The 16,789-nt window shown below is 36.1% G+C and overlaps 1 protein-coding gene and 1 pseudogene across 2 annotated transcripts; one reads left to right on the top strand and one right to left on the bottom strand.

Annotated features, from left to right (window-relative positions):
• Window positions 1-1,256: 1,256 nt before the first annotated feature.
• Window positions 1,257-3,261, top strand: LOC143568582 (mitochondrial import inner membrane translocase subunit TIM22-4-like). Its single transcript, XM_077054705.1, has 4 exons — window positions 1,257-1,436; window positions 2,044-2,234; window positions 2,326-2,398; window positions 2,966-3,261. The coding sequence occupies exons 1-4, from the start codon at window positions 1,283-1,285 to the stop codon at window positions 3,052-3,054; spliced, it is 507 nt and encodes a 168-aa protein (XP_076910820.1). The 5' UTR covers window positions 1,257-1,282; the 3' UTR covers window positions 3,055-3,261.
• Window positions 3,262-4,238: 977 nt separating this feature from the next.
• Window positions 4,239-6,905, bottom strand: LOC143568590 (membrane-bound transcription factor site-2 protease homolog; annotated as a pseudogene). Its single transcript, XR_013141592.1, has 8 exons — window positions 6,751-6,905; window positions 6,616-6,681; window positions 6,477-6,543; window positions 5,887-5,985; window positions 5,705-5,808; window positions 5,475-5,622; window positions 4,583-5,399; window positions 4,239-4,499 (listed from the first exon to the last, which is right to left on the bottom strand). The product of XR_013141592.1 is annotated as a membrane-bound transcription factor site-2 protease homolog (transcript).
• Between the last annotated feature and the right edge of the window lie 9,884 nt (window positions 6,906-16,789).

The raw sequence follows: 16,789 nt of genomic DNA, 5'->3' as shown, positions 1-16,789 counted from the left end.
TGAGTCATCAAATTGTTTAATGGCTATACCACATCTTCTATCCTCTATTTTTGATTACCTGTAAAAGTTTATAAAATACGTCAACAACACATGCTGGTGAACACGTAGACTCTAAAACATTTTATGTTCTTAATTATACCCTATGGATGTATTGTGACCCGACCCATCATGGCAAAGGAAATAACTAAGTTATGAAATTCTCAAATACTATTATAAACCCAAGTGTAACTCGTAACCGCTCAACAAACACCGCAACATTTGTGAACTTGGCAACCACCTATATACACGAGACTATTCCCCACGCAGGTATAACTTGAACTCGGCTTGTCATGGCGGATGAATGACCAAGCGTGGTGCGATGTACCCACCGACTGACCACATATGTAAGGATCCATACAAACGTATGCGATAGCCTGAGAGTCAACGATTACTTTTACTTATAAAGTTTTAAGGATACTTGGTCCCATGTAACCAGTTAATGACTTATTTTAAAGAGTTACAAAAGTTTGAGCGTATTCACATTTGTTATGATCAGTATGTCTAATTGATTTATGTTGTGCACGTAATCTCGAACCTGTTGTTACGAGAATAACTTGTAATCTTGTATAAATACCTCAATCGATGGTCTAGCTTTAGACCTTTAGTCTATTTTATATAGCTTTAAACCTTGATAGTATATTTGTCTAAGTAAAATATATAGACATGTAGTCTTTCTGTTACTTACCAATTATATGTTGTGTTTCTACTTCACGAAGAAACGTCTATTTATAATATTTGTATGATTCTTATTTAAGAAGAAACGTCAATTTGACTATAACATTTGCATCAACTTTATATTTCTTAATCACGAAGTAACATTTATCAAATGAACTTTATGTATGAAAATCTAAAAATATATAATTAAAACTTTTCAAGATTTAGACTATACACACGACTAGGGTCTAAGCTATGTATTGAAATAACTTAAACAGAACCCCTACCTTACACTAGTATTTGGGAATAAGCTTAAGATTGAAAGAGCAACACTCCTACTATACTTTGGGTGTCGAGGCTTCATCAACACTGGTTAGTACATTCTTCGAGGCTCGGATATTTGTCGGTTCGTCGTATGTGGGTCAGGGCACGCAACTCTAGGTAGAGTGTGTTACTAGTATCATAACATAACCCCTTGTAAAAGTTGTTGTAAACCTAAATTGTTGTAATGATATGAAAAGAAAAGATAAAAAATAAATAACAGAAACCCTCCCTCCGCCGTGATTTGATATCTTTATTCTTGTAAACCATGACCGAAAACACTCCTCCTGCAAGCGTAAATGAAACAACAGAGAAGACTGCTGCTGTAATAGAGCCGATTCGACTGCCTACAATTGAAGAAGTAAGAGGCCAAGACATTTGGAACAACTGTGCTGTTCGCAGTGTCGCCAGCGGAATCATGGGTTTCTTTCTTTCTTTCTTTCTTTTTAACATTATTATGCTCATAATTATCAACACTATTTGTAGCCTTTAACATTGTTGCAAAATCTTTTTTTTTTAAAAGGAGCTTACTTTTTATTTATTACATCAAAAATAAGCAATAATTAGCGTTCAAGTTTGAAACTTAAGCCAATTAGGTTACAGGTGCAAATTGTAACCGCTTAACAGAAACCGGATATTAATCGGTATGAGTGAAATCGGTTCGGTTATGGAAAAAAAATAGGAGCTTTCTTGTAGGAACTTATTCGGAATCAAACTGGTCGATTGAACATAGGCTCATAAGATTAGTGTTAATAAGGTTAATTTCAACTGGTTATTATCGGTTAACCAAACATAGGGTAATACTGCTTAACCGTTTTAATAACCAACCAAAACTGGTTACATAGGTTAGGCATTTTCTACTCAAAAACTGGTTAGGATTAGGAACTGAAACCACTGTTTGATCAAAGGCCGGCTCGGTTAATAACTGATAGCCCAGAAATCGGTTAACCAGTATTTGCACCTCTAAATTAGGTGCAGGCAGATAAACTTGGTCTTGTATGACAATTAGGGGTTATTAACGTGGTGTAGGGGGTGGGCTTGGAATGGCGATGGGATTGTTTCTTGGTGCATTGGATAATCCGATACAGCAGGAACAGATGACGGGTCGACAGCTGTTTGTTTATACAGCAAAACAGATGGGTGGTAGGAGTTGGCATTCTTGCAAGGCGTTTGCTGTTATGGGATTGATTTTCTCGGCTGCTGAATGTGTTGTTGAAAAGGCAAGATGCTACTACTAGTTTATTAATCTGATTATTGATTGTTTTTGAATCATGTTATTGGTACTGATATTTGGTTCTTATTCGTTTAAAGGCTCGGGCGAAACATGACATTACAAACTCTGCTATAGCAGGGTGTGTCACCGGGGGTGCAATTTCTGCAAAGAGTAAGGATTTTTATCATTGGTTGCATTGTTTAATATACTATAGGTCTTATATATCAGATTAGGTTTTACAATTGCTAGGAGATATATGTATATGTGAAATTCTATACCAGACTTCACGGCTCAAATCCTTATATTCTGTGAGTGTCATATAGAACAGGTTACAAATAGTAGGTCTTGTTTATTTGATTTTCTTATTTGCAGATGAAAATGAGACACTTAAGTCACCATGTAAATTTCAACAATTTAAGAATAAATGTATATTTTAGTATACATATATAATTCTACTCACCTAAAACGGCTTGCTGTTTAATTCCTTAGCATTGTGTGCAGTGCAACCGACTATGGACGTATGCATAGCATATTTAGCTAGATAATAACCTATTTAGGGTATAGTTATTAACTATCATACAGAATTTAATCTTTGTACTCCTGACATGTATGTTACAGCTTTATAGCAAAAGAAGAAATAGACTTAAATAACTTAGGCCAGATAATTTGGTTTTATGAAAATGTTGTAGTGTGTTATCTGTTATTATTCTAATACAGGTTTTTGTTTTGGTATTTTAGCTGGTGGTCCAAAGGGAGCATGCCTTGGATGTGCAGGATTTGCTGCTTTTTCTGTGGCGATTGAGAAGTTTTTGGACCGGCACGAATGAGAAGACATGAATTTTTGCAGATACGAATAATTTAGTCATCCTGAAAATGTGAAACGTTAATCAGAAAACAGGAACATTATTAAGATTTCTTTTGCTCTATAGCCATAGGCTCAACTTCATGGGATTTGTTGGTTTTGTATCATCAGCAAATCCTCTTCATTTATCTGGCATTACATGATTCATATAGCAGATATTATCTTACTACTTTTAGAATGTTTGTTATTTCGTTCATTTTGTCACCACTATAGTTAAATACAGTTCTAAGCTGGTCTGTTGACATGGATGCAAATAATATTTACTTTAGGCTGTCCAAATAGTTTGACCTAATTTGGCTCGAGCCAACTTGTTCGTATAAATTTTCAGTTGTTTTTAAGCTGATGAGCTTGCTGGCTTGTTTAAAGAGTCTTGACTGCGAGTTCAGAAGCAGCATCTCAGTTTATCTCAACACAGTCACAAGTTATATAACTAAAAAAGCCCGCATAAAAAACGTTCTGGTATCCTAAACTAAGTCAACCGAAACAAACTCAGCTAGTTCTTCGGGAGTTTTCTGATTGGTTGAAAGGAGATGAAAAATAGGGCTTTTAAGTCGATCGTGCTCACGGGTTTGCAGATTGAGTCCAACACAAAATCGAAAATATTACATGAAAACAAAAATCATGTCACATGCATAAAACACGAACACGTTTGTGGGTTGACGTGAACATGACCGTTTAAAACGAAAAAAAAAATAGTTTACATAGTGACTCCAAAATCTAATCTTATATATAATTATAATTTTTTAAGAAATTATTATGTATAAAACATGCCAATTTATTTTTTAAAGTCCAAGTTTTGGCATAAAATTTGCCCAAACTATTATTTAAGTTGTTATATAAAATAGTAAAATACATTTAAAAAACATAAAAAAAATGTATACTAACTAAATGGGTCCAACCGTCAACTCATAAACCCATCAGATTGGCATGAATACAACCCACTTGACCAAAGTTTAACCCAAGATTGTCCCTGATACAGTTTATGCTAAACCTAAGCATGTAAACTCTGTGTTAAGTCCGTGTCATGTTGGAAATTCACATCCCATCAGAAGCTATAGCATAACCTTTACCTCAATTTCACATATAAATGAAGCCAGCTTATTAAGCCAGAGTTTTTTCGCTTTAGCAAACAGCCATATACCTTAACTACAATTGGCAACATAATTTTTGCAGATACATAAATCATACACGAAAAGCTCATTGATGCTATTATAAAGAACAAGTGCCGGTTACAAATATATAAAAGGTTTATGAAATAACAGACAATAAACTCCTCAAAAACAAAAGACAACAAATAAAAGTTCCCGCCACTAAAGACAACCGAAGAACCACGCCTCTTATTGTCGGTGTAAGTGAACCAAAGCAGCAAAGAGCCACCTCAAGTATCGATTCGCCATCAAGATAATAAACCTTCACAACAAACAAAAACATTATTATTATTATTTATTACACTAAACCAATAAAAATATTAATTCAAGTTTAAGAACACATACAGGCAAACTATTGAGTAAAGCCAGCATCAGTGACACATGAAAAATGTTCACCAACAGCTTCTCCACCAAATCAGGAAAATATGCAAAACCATACCACCAACGAGGTCGATATTCTGTTAACCATATCGAGCGTGACATCGACATGATGTCACCTATGAATACAAAACTCCCACCACACGACGATTCATTATAACTTGAGCCGATTCCATTTCCAGTTTGCACACATTCACTAGAATAAGGTTTTGAAAATGTAATTTCAGCCCATGTGACACCTGGCAAATGAGTTGGAGTCGCACACGACTCTTCCTGTGTACATAAACAGTTGGTATCATTTTTCACAACATTATTCCATCCATTACCACATTTTCTCTCACCCAACACGCCACTTTCTGGAAAACAATAAGCACTATCCATCATAAGTTGATTATCGGTTGCATTTCTGTCAAATATCATTAACCGTCCTCGAATCAACACACGAAATTGTAGTGAATAAAGTGAGATCGTTTGGACATTGGAACCGGTTATCCACAAATTCAGCACTTTTGCTCTCTGCAATCGCTAGATTCGGGACACAATAACCCTTAAGATTTGTAGTTTGATATATTTGCCTGTCTAGCAGGTAAACCATTTCCATCCACTCTTTATTAGTGTGAACGCGGTTACCATCTAACTTGGTGATCAAGTAACCGGGAGACAAATAGCCATACAATGAAGAGTCAGCAGAAACACCCAAAACCATGAGGCTTTCACCATGTGAGTAAAGTGGATATAAGATGAACGGTAGCAAGAACACAGCCAATGCACAAAGTACACAAAGCTGCAAAAGAGAATATAATGTTAACACTTAGTAAGCGGAAAAGAAATGAAATTATACAGTATGTGGTTAACTCACTGCTGCATTATGCCAGATTCCAGCACAGTATATTCTAAGTGTGGATGCACGCGGTATAATTTGTAACGAGTCATAATTAAAAGCCACCAAAGCACCTGGAAAAAGAACTGCCAAAAACAGGGCAGTGTACTCAATTTGTATGCCCTCACTGATACAGGATCAGGTATAAGATCCATTTTCTAAATGATATATAAACTTATTTAATAGCATATAAATAGTTCAGTAATAACCTTGTAGCAGCAAGCGCGTGTCCAAGTTCATGTATAGATACAGATATGATAGTTGATATACACATGTATCCAATATCACCGACTGATACGCTATATTTGTAAGCCTGTATCATATAATTTAAGTAAGAATAACAAAAATATATTATTTCAGTTTTTATTATTTAATTATGCTAGATGCATACCGAAGAGTAGAATCCGAAGATTGATCCGTTTAAGATATTGTTTAGCCATGGGAGACCATTGTATAGATTCAAAGCTTTAGCTGCTTCCAATAGCATAATCTGATGAGCAATAAATCAAAGAAAAAGATTATTTTTCTATACGGATGCAACAAACTGTTCAGCAGGAAGTTCGTTTATGTTGGTTCAAATAATAAATGAACAAACATGAACAAGGAATTTTGTTCGATTAACTAAATGAACGAACATGAACAGAGGCCATTCTCGTTAAATTGTGTTCATGCACGTTTGATAATATATTAATATATTTGTCCATTAAAGATTTTTTTTATATATGTTAATGCCTTTTCTAATCTTATCATATAGATTTAAGCAAAATGATCAACTATAAAACAAATATATATGAGTATTATGCGATTAATTTATATGTAAATTAATATCATGAATATGAATGTTATAAAAAACACCAACTTGGTAGCCATTGACACTGGTTAGCTACATTTGTGTTTGTGAACTGTTGTGTTGTCCGACAAAAGCTTAACGAACGAAGATGAAAGTAAATATAGTGAAAAAGTGAGAGTTTAGTTTTGTACCAGTGTAACTCCGATCAAAGTGGTGAGGCTGAAACCCATTCCAACAGAAAACCATATTCTTAACCACCTACAAGTTAATAAAATTAAGTGAAGCTAAATTCAAAATAAACAATACAAATAATAATAATTGAATAAAGACCTGTAATGTTTGCGTCCGAAGTGGAAGATGGGTTCGTTGAAGACTGACGTCTTAAAGTCACAGTACCTGAAATTAACAACACCAATCAATTGCAAAATTATAATAATAAAGAAAAGAATGAAAAATTATGCATACCAGCAGGAAAGTGAGTTGGTGAGGTGGGATGTACGACGGAGAGGAAGAAGGGTGGTTCCTAAGGGTGTTCCGCCACCTGCTCTTCTTACAGCTCTTCTTCCTGACTGAAGAATATTATTATTATTACTATTACTATTACTATTGCCTTCCGCCATTGGTGGTGAATTTGGCTCCGGCGAAAGAAAGACTGATACCGATTTAATTCGTTGTGTTTAGGGTTAGTTGCTGTTTTGGTCCCTGACGGATTTCATCCTTACAGAATACATATATTACCAATGCCGGTCCTTCACAATTTTATGTCTGTTTCTGTGTCTTGTGCAGGTAAATAATAATTGTCAGCCCTTTGGTTGTTGGATTGGTTGACGGAATAGTTTTGATGGTTAGGCTTACGTTTTTGGTAGCTCTTGTTGAAGCGGTTGTTGTTGTTGGATGGTTTGGCCTCAGCTTTGGCATTGGTAGAGGAGTCGGTCTTTGTCTTGTCGGGTGAGTTAGTAGGATTAAGTATGCATTAACAAGTTACATTTTGAGAGGGTATTTTTATTCCTAAATACTCTCATATAGTAAGGATTAGCTTTTGAACACACGGGATTTGTCAAATGATAAAAATAAATTATATTTATTATTTAAAAAAATGACATAAAATTAAAAATAAAAAAAAATGAAATAGCAAAATAACATAACATTTAGATTGTTACCTTAAGATTAATTACACAACAACAAATAAAATGAAGTTCAAAAATATCAATAATACTTTTATTCATTAAATTATGTTTTTATATATTTTGTACTTTTGAAAAGCATATGTAAACTACTAAAGTAGTTTCTTAATATCGTTTTAATTATAAATGTTCGATCGTTTACCTATAGAAATGCATATATGCGTATTTAATGAAGGTTCATGTATATTTTGATCTTAACATGAGTACGTAGGAAATAATGCTAATTTATTTAAAAATGCGAATGTAAGAAGCAATACCAACTACAATACCAATCTACATAAACAATAACTTATAATAACAAAGAAAAAAAAACATAAAAACTACAACAAAAGAATCGAAATCAAAAACAAAATAATAACAGCATATACCAACAAATATTTATAACAGCAAAAAAAACATCTAATATTAACAACAAAATATAAATAAATAAATACTTATAACGTCTCATAATCGAAAATTAGCAAATACGAACAAAAAATAGCAACAAACACCTATAAAAATAAACCTAATCATAACAACAAATTCGTTCTCACCGTTTTCGTGTTAAGAATAAAATGTATTTGATCATATTTCATGTATACCATTATTAAGTTTAGTTATCTCATAGTTGCTTCAACATAAATTAGATATTTGTTATTATTGTATTTCAACTGTTAGAAGATACTTTCAGTTCAACATCTCCTTTCCAAACCAATCTTGTCGTAATGATGAAGTTATAATTACCAAAAAAAATGAACAAGAACAATTATGTAAGATCCCATAAAAATTCATAAATATTTTGGGACAAAATATTTTCAATATAAAAAGTTTATGGATAAACTTTGTAAAAAAAAGCACAAAAAATAAAAAAATAATAAAAAAATAAGATAAGAAGGGTGCATCCCACATTGGTGGAAGAAAGAAAGTGGAATCCTTGCACATGATAATAAATAAGGAGTGCAAATCTAATCCCACATTGGAAGTGGATAAAATGTTGATCTCCTTATGACAAGTTTAGTTATCTCATAGTTGAACTGGGAGCTATAATCTTGTTTAGTTATCTCCTTATGACAAGTTTAGTTATCTCCTTATGACAAGCAACTTTGAAAAACTACACCACTCATGATCTTGAACTGGGAGCTATAATCTTTGCTTTGAAATTATGACGACATTATCTTTTGGTGTCAAGTTCACCGTCTCCTTATACTGAAAGTATCTTCTAACAGTTGAAATACAATAATAACAAATATCTAATTTATGTTGAAGCAACTATGAGATAACTAAACTTGTCGTAATGATGAAGTTATAATTACCAAAAAAAATGAACAAGAACAATTATGTAAGATCCCATAAAAATTCATAAATATTTTGGGACAAAATATTTTCAATATAAAAAGTTTATGGATAAACTTTGTAAAAAAAAGCACAAAAAATAAAAAAATAATAAAAAATAAGATAAGAAGGGTGCATCCCACATTGGTGGAAGAAAGAAAGTGGAATCCTTGCACATGATAATAAATAAGGAGTGCAAATCTAATCCCACATTGGAAGTGGATAAAATGTTGAGCTCCTTATAAGGAGATGAAATTCCATAGTAATATTCTTATATGCCCTTATGCGCCCAGTGTTCCTAGCGGAGAATGTGAAACACGCGCGCGCGGGCTCGGGCGATGGGCGCTTAGATGGCGCACTTCGCACGCTCGCATCGCTAAGGGCCGCCTTAGTATTTTTGCATAGCGAAACGAGAAAGTACAGGGTTCGAAAGCATCAAAATAAAAGCTTAGGGGGAAAAATTGTAAATTATGACCCTTAGCGATACACGATGGGCCCAAGGACTAGATGGCTTTACCATATACTGTGATGCCTCGCACACAGGAATGGGTAGCATACTAATGCAACGAGACAAGGTAATAGCCTATGCCTCACATCAGTTAAAACCTCATGAGAAAAACTACACCACTCATGATCTTGAACTGGGAGCTATAATCTTTGCTTTGAAATTATGGCGACATTATCTTTTGGTGTCAAGTTCACCGTCTCCACTGATCATAAGAGTCTCAAGCATATATTTAACCAAAAGGAATTAAATATGAGACAAAGAAGATGGATGGAAACGCTTAGTGATTATGAAATTGAATACCACGAAGGTAAAGCAAACGTGGTAGCTGATGCGTTGAGTAGAAAAGAACACAAGATACCTAAACGTGTTCGAGCCCTTCGACTAGAACTTAAGGTTGATTTAACTAGTCAAATTCGCGAAGAACAAAAGTTAGCTCTGGAAAACGGGAACATTAAAGAAGAAAAAGAGAACGGTACCATTGATCAACTGGTTAAGGGGGGTGACGAAATTCTCCGCCTTGGAAAAAGAATATGGGTACCAACGAATGGTAATCTAAGAGATAAGATTCTTGAGGAAGCTCAAAAATCCAAGTATATTATGCATCCGGGAAGTGATAAAATGTATCACAACCTCAAGAACGATTACTGGTGGATAGGCATGAAGAAAGAAATAGCTATATATGTAACCAAATGCCTAACTTGCTCAAAAGTCAAAGCAGAACACCAAAAACCGCTAGGACTCTTGCAGCAACCCGAAATCCCTATCTGGAAATGGGATATGATAACCATGGACTTATAATGAAGTTACCAAAGACTACTCGAGGTAACGATGCCATTTGGGTTATCATAGACAGATTGACAAAATCTGCACATTTTATTCCAATTCAGGAATCATTTTCAAAGGACAAATTAGCCCAACTCTATGTAGAGAAAATCGTAGTAATGCATGGTGTACCACTATCAATCATCTCTGATCGAGATAGTCGGTTTACATCAAACTTCTGGAGAAGTTTCCAGAAAGCTATGGGCACCCGTCTGAACTTAAGCACTGCTTATCATCCGCAGACAGATGGGCAAAGTGAAAGGATGATTCAAACATTGGAAGATATACTTCGTGCATGCGTAATCGATCTTAGTGGTAGCTGGGATACTCATCTCTCGTTGATGGAGTTTTCTTATGACAGCAGTTACCACACGAGTATACAGATGACACCATTCGAAGCTTTATACGGCCATAAGTTCCGAACACTGGTATGTTGGTCAGAAGTCGGAGACAAACAAATGTCTGGACCTGAACTGGTTCAAAAGACTACTGATCGAATACAACTAATCAGGGATCGACTAAAAGCGTCTCAGGATAGACAAAAGAGCTATGCTGACATACGCCGCAGACCGTTAGAATTCCAAGAAGGTGATAAGGTCTTGTTGAAAGTATCACCTTGGAAGGGAGTTGTTCGTTTCGGTAAAAATGGTAAACTGAGTCCCCGATTCGTTGCACCATTTAAAATCCTAGAAAGGATTCGACCGGTTACTTATAAACTCGAACTCCCTGAAGAAATGAAAGGCATACATAACATATTTCATGTTTCGAATCTTCGCAAATGTTTACCCGACGAAACACTTGCTATGCCTTTGAAAGACGTGCAAGTCAACGACAAGCTTAAGTTTGTGGAACAACCAATTCAAATAGAAGATTCTATGGTTAAGTTCCTCAAAAAGAAGCGTCTTAAGATTGTCAAGTAAGATGGGATTCGCGTCGAGGACCCGAATATACTTGGGAACTCGAATCTGAAATGAAAAAGAAATACCCTCATCTGTTCCAAAAATCTCGAGGAAGAGATTAATTCAAAGGTGGGGAGGATGTAAGATCCCATAAAAATCCATAAATATTTTGGGACAAAATATTTTCAATATACAACGTTTATGGATAAACTTTGTAAAAAAAATAAGATAAGAAGGGTGCATCCCACATTGGTGGAAGAAAGAAAGTGAAATCTTTGCACATGGGTATAAATAAAGAGTGCAAATTCCATCCCATATTGGAAGTGGATAAAAATGTTGAGCTCCTTACAAGGAGATGAAATTCCATGGTAATATTCTTATATGCCCTTATGCACCCAGTGGTCCTAGCGGAGGGTGCGAAGCACCCGAAAGCGCACGGGCACGGGCTCGGGCGATGGGCGCAATGTCGCGCTTTGATGACTCACTTTGCACTTCGCACGCTCGCATCTTCGGGAGCCGCCTTAGTATTTTTGCATAGCGAAACGAGAAAGTACAGGGTTCAAAAGCATCAAAATAAAAGCTTAAGGGGAAAAATTGTAAATTATGACCCTTAGCGATACGCGATGGGCCCAAGGACATGGCCATCGTGTATCGCGACCCCTTAAGAAAATATCTGATATGGCGGCTGAATATTTTAATCAAATGGCGGTTTAATGACCCATCGCGATACGCGATGGGTACATTAAAAACCCATCGCGTATCGCGATGGGTCACCAGCTTAGCCTATAAATAGCAACTTCGAGTTCAAGCCAAATCTCACACCAAAATCACTTCTTTCTCTCTTTCGAACACTAGATTGTCCGTTGCTAAGCGCTACGACAAAGCCCTGCGAGTCAGGAAGTTCGCAAGCAATCAAAACAAAGAATCAAACCTCTGTCCAAGTTATTATCAACTTGTCTAGACTATCTAAGGTGACTTATGTACTAAGTTATCTTTATACTAAACCCTAGTCAAGGGTATCACTTATAACCTTGTTTTAATATATTATTAAATTTTTTCATAAGGATATTATTTCTAAATGAAGTAATGTCCAAATAAAATTATATTTTGACGAGCATGTAGTAACTGGAAGGGGGATATCGCCGGTATACCAGGTTTCTTGTCTAATGAAAGTAATTCGTATAAATCCCAATCAACCGAGGGATCCGTTTACTTACCTGGAGAAACTCAATGAGAGCGATTGAACCTATTAGGCCAAAGCATGCTATATCAAACGACACCCTAGAATAAACAAAAGAGTTTTATTCAAAAAGATTTACAAGGTTAAACCAGATACAAGATCTGGAACTAGATTACGTGATCTAGTATTAATACATGGTTGTTATCAAACTATAGGTCTGATCAATTCCGTTCATCCATCTTAAACGAAAGAAGTTAAAGCTCGATTTTGAAAGGTGAATACGTACAACCTTTTTTTTGGAAACTTGGCAAGTTAGACATTAGGTTTGACTTGACAAGTCTGTCAAAGTAAAGGGATTACGTGTCCCTAAGTTTGTTGAATGTTTACATGAGATGTTAGGATCTCTAAAACGTTATAATACATGTTAGATAATAAAGTACATAGACAATCAGTACATGTGTCTGGATCCAAACATACTGTTGCATGTAGATTAAACTAGTTTCTCATTATGGGCAGCGGGTCCCGAGAATTTATATAGTTTTTTACATGCTGGTTAAACTAACCTCCTCAATATGGGCATCGGATCTCGAGGGCATGGTAGTTTGTTGTATTTTACTAGTGGCAATGGTCCCAGAAATAAGAGACGTTTCTGCTAAGTAATAAGAAAACTTTCTATGTATGATAATGATTATTAAAATTGTTTTATTGAGTCAATACGTTTCACCAGCATATCGCTGACGTGTTTAATTAACATTTCAGGAAAGGAAAAGATGTGCTAAGCAAGGATAGAGTCATACCATTAGAAGATTCGTGATGAATGGCTCAGTTTTTTATATATAAAAATAAATGAAATCCTTGTTATGTAAATTACTTGTTTTGTAAAACAATGTAAGTTTGGGTGTTTATTCCCGAACTAAGTTAGATGAATATAATACTATTATAATTAAAAGAAGTATCCCGCTAATAAAAACCTTATACCCTGATATATATACAAAACAGGTACCAACAGGTAGTAACACTTCCAGGCCCGGTTTGGGGTGTGACAGGTTGGTATCAGAGCCGTTGGTTTCAGCGAATTATGTATTAATTGTTAGTACCTAGGCTTTGACCATTACTTGTATATTATATTTACACTAGGGATAAGATGGGATTGGTACACTTCCTATTCCTCATTAAATTGATTTTTCCCAATATATGTCTTCCGGTTCTCGTTTGAAAACCTACAACCGTCGGGAAAAGAACGGCCCTGAACCCGTACCATTCTTTGATACTCAACCCCAACCAATTGTACCATCAAGTTTGCCTGATGGAATGAGTAGTCATTCCCGCTTAGGCTAATGGAGCCAAGAAATTTCAATCAAGGAATCCAGTTACAACAACTATATCACTACTGGATATACTGATATGGCAGTAAGTCATGACCAATATTCCAGTACTTGGGGATCTACAAATTTCGAACCATCCGAATATAAAGAAGCAGACGAAGCAGCAGATAGGATTGCTAACGGTTGTCCTCATCCACCGGGCGGCCAGCCCCGGATGAAGAGGAACTCTCAACCAAAACCCAGCCTGTTCAAGAAAACCGTGGAAATGAGGAATATAATAATAATAGTTTTAGAATCGACAAAAATAAATGGTATTTTAAAATCCCTCCCTGTAAACCTACAGAACCCAACACAAATTCTATTGCAGAATCGTCTAGGAGACCTAGGGTGAGAATCATCCCACCTCAGGAAAAGATAACCCTAGACCTCAATAAGAATGAAATAGACATGGCCACAGAAGTGGAATCCAACAATATAAGTGGAGTGCGGTGCAACACAGATGAAAAAATTGGCATTTCAAATCACCGATCCAAAATCCCACTGATTCTCACACTTATGATGGTTCTGATTGTTATTCGTATAATTATCCACCCGACAAGATGTGTCGTCGCCCATTTTTCCATATGAGACCATGCTATGATTCTGGGGATCCATATGTTGAGTTCATTCATGGTTATAGGGTTAAAAGTCTGCCCAAATTTCTATCTTTTCAAGGTGTAGTGTCTACTATATGGAATAGGCAACTGAAATAAGGGAGAATGCGGCTACCACCGAAGCCCTATATAATCTGCCACTTGAAAATCCTTCATCTCCATATCCAAAAACCCATTACGACATGGTAATGATGGAATATCGTGACATGCCTCCACGCTATGGGTATCCGAATATGATATCTCAGTCACAAGATGAACATCTTGACCGTGCTTTGCACGAAACAGAGGATCTAAGGAAGAAGATGGCAATCGGTGACAATGAAAGGAAGAAGGTAGGAAATAAATTACCACAGAAATGTAGTAAGATGAAAAATATGATCAAGAAACAAATAAAGGATTAGGAAAATCCGAACTCATTTAAATGTTTTAACGTGTTCACTTTGTTGTTTGTAAAATATCTTTGTAAGATATTTCTTCGTATTTGTAAAATATCTGTGTAAGATATTTCTTTGTGTACTCGATTTTAAGATCGTCTAATGTATAAAACAGTTGTTGAACTTCGTGTTATTTGATTTCAGTATGTCAAATCAAATTGTAAATCAAGATCCACAAGAAAATCAGAAAAGCATGAAAGCTATACCACCTGAATATATTACTGGTATTCAAAACATGATTAAAGAAGCGGTTAATTCGCTAGTTGAAATGATAAAGAATCAACAACCGGGAAATAGCAGTCATGCTACTTCTCACAGACTTAAAAGAAATAAAAACGATTCAGCTCAATCATTGCCCAAAAATGATAACGAGAATGAAATAGAGGAAAGTTTTGGTAGTTCAAATGTTAAGGAAACGCCTCTAACAAAGAAAATAAAAACAAATCATAAAGGGTGTGACTTTATGATGGCTCGAGGAGATGGAGTCTATAGGTATCATCAGCAAGTGCACTGAAGAAGATAAGGTGCATTATACTTCTCAGATGTTTAAAGGAGAAGCACTTGAATGGTGGAACGCCTTGATCGAAGTTAAGGGAAGAGAAAAACTTTATAATATCACCTGGAAGACATTCAAAAATTTGGTCATCCAGAAGTTCTGTCCGATTCACGAAATGGATCAAATTCAGACCAAGCTCTGGAACCATCACGTGAGCGGGACTAACCTAAAGGAGTACAACACAAAATTTCTGGAGTACTGTCGATTAGTACCCCCATCTTGTTACTCCGGAATGCAACAAGATCACCCGTTATATTTACGGATTGCCTATCGAAATCCGTGATCTCGTGAGAGCTCGTATGCCCACGACGATTGAATCTAGGGGTGTTCATTGGATCGGATAACGGATTATTCGGGTTATTCGGTTCAGGTTATTCGGATTTGAAAATTTTTAGACCTTATTCGAAGTCCGATCCGATCCGAATTAGGAATATTCCTATCCGATCCACCACCATTGGTTGATGGGGTGGTGGAAGAGATTGATGAAAATCTCGTCAGTGATGACGAGCCAGAACCGATTAAACTAAATGAATCTAACAAAAGTGAAACTAAAAATAACAAAATCGGTTCCGAAGGATGACATCAACAACTCTAAGATAAGGAAAAGGTGAAAACCATTCCATATCCCGATGTTTTGTTGGCGCCATCAAAGGCGAAAATGGCATCAAAATGAGGCCCACAACAAGAAGAAATGTGGGAAACGTTTAAACAAGTAAAAATTAATATCCCTCTTTTAGATGCCATAAAATAAATTCTTGCCTATGCTAAGTATTTGAAGGAATTGTGCACACAGAAAAGGAGTCATAAGAACGGATTGATTTTACCGATAATGTGAGTGCAATTCTTTCGGGTGCCCTTCCACCCAAGCTACAAGATCCGGGAACGCCCATTATACCCATTCAAGTGGGTGATTTTAAAATGACTCGGGCGCTTCTAGATCTTGGAGCTAGCATCAGTATTCTCCCGGGTAGTTTATACAAACAGTACGATTTTGGCTCGCTTCGTGCGGCTGCCACCACGGTTGTCTTGGCTGACCAGACACCGAAACTGCCCCAAGGAATATTGACTGACGTTATCGTCAAGGTGGAAGACTTTTATTTTCCAGTTGACTTTTTGGTCCTCGATTATGTTTCGGGTGGAAGGACCAAACAGCCTACGTTTATCCTTGGTAGACCATTTTTTGCTACCGCAAATGCCAACATTAATTGCAGAAATGGTACTGTTGATATGGCATTCGGTAACCATAAGCTGAGAATTAATGTTTTCACGTGAGGAGATAATTCTCCGGTCGATGACGAGTGCTTCATGGTTGATGTCATTGACGAGTTCATCCCGCTATACGACTCTGTCATCAACTCGGATGGCACAGCGGAGACGTGTTTTTTATTTGACAGGTTACAGGTGGAGACAGACAAGTTACTGGAAGAGGAGGAAAAACAGATGGAGATCGCAGCTGTGCGAGGGGACCGTCCATCATGGTCAGTTCAGGTGGAACCGCTTCCCGAGAAGATTGATGCTGGGTTGAAACCGTCAATGCTGGAAGCACCAAAAGTCGAGCTGAAAGAGATCCCAAAGCATTTAAAATATGATTTTCTTGGTAAGAATAATACATTGCCTGTTATTATAGCTTCT

The sequence above is a fragment of the Bidens hawaiensis genome, unplaced genomic scaffold (genome assembly GCF_021521415.1).
Source record: "Bidens hawaiensis isolate Kalapana, Puna unplaced genomic scaffold, B.hawaiensis_p1.1 tig00024015_1, whole genome shotgun sequence".
Classification (NCBI taxonomy): domain Eukaryota; kingdom Viridiplantae; phylum Streptophyta; class Magnoliopsida; order Asterales; family Asteraceae; genus Bidens; species Bidens hawaiensis.
The sequence above is the reverse complement of the archived record's forward strand: the minus strand, read 5'-3'. Positions and strand labels throughout refer to the sequence as shown.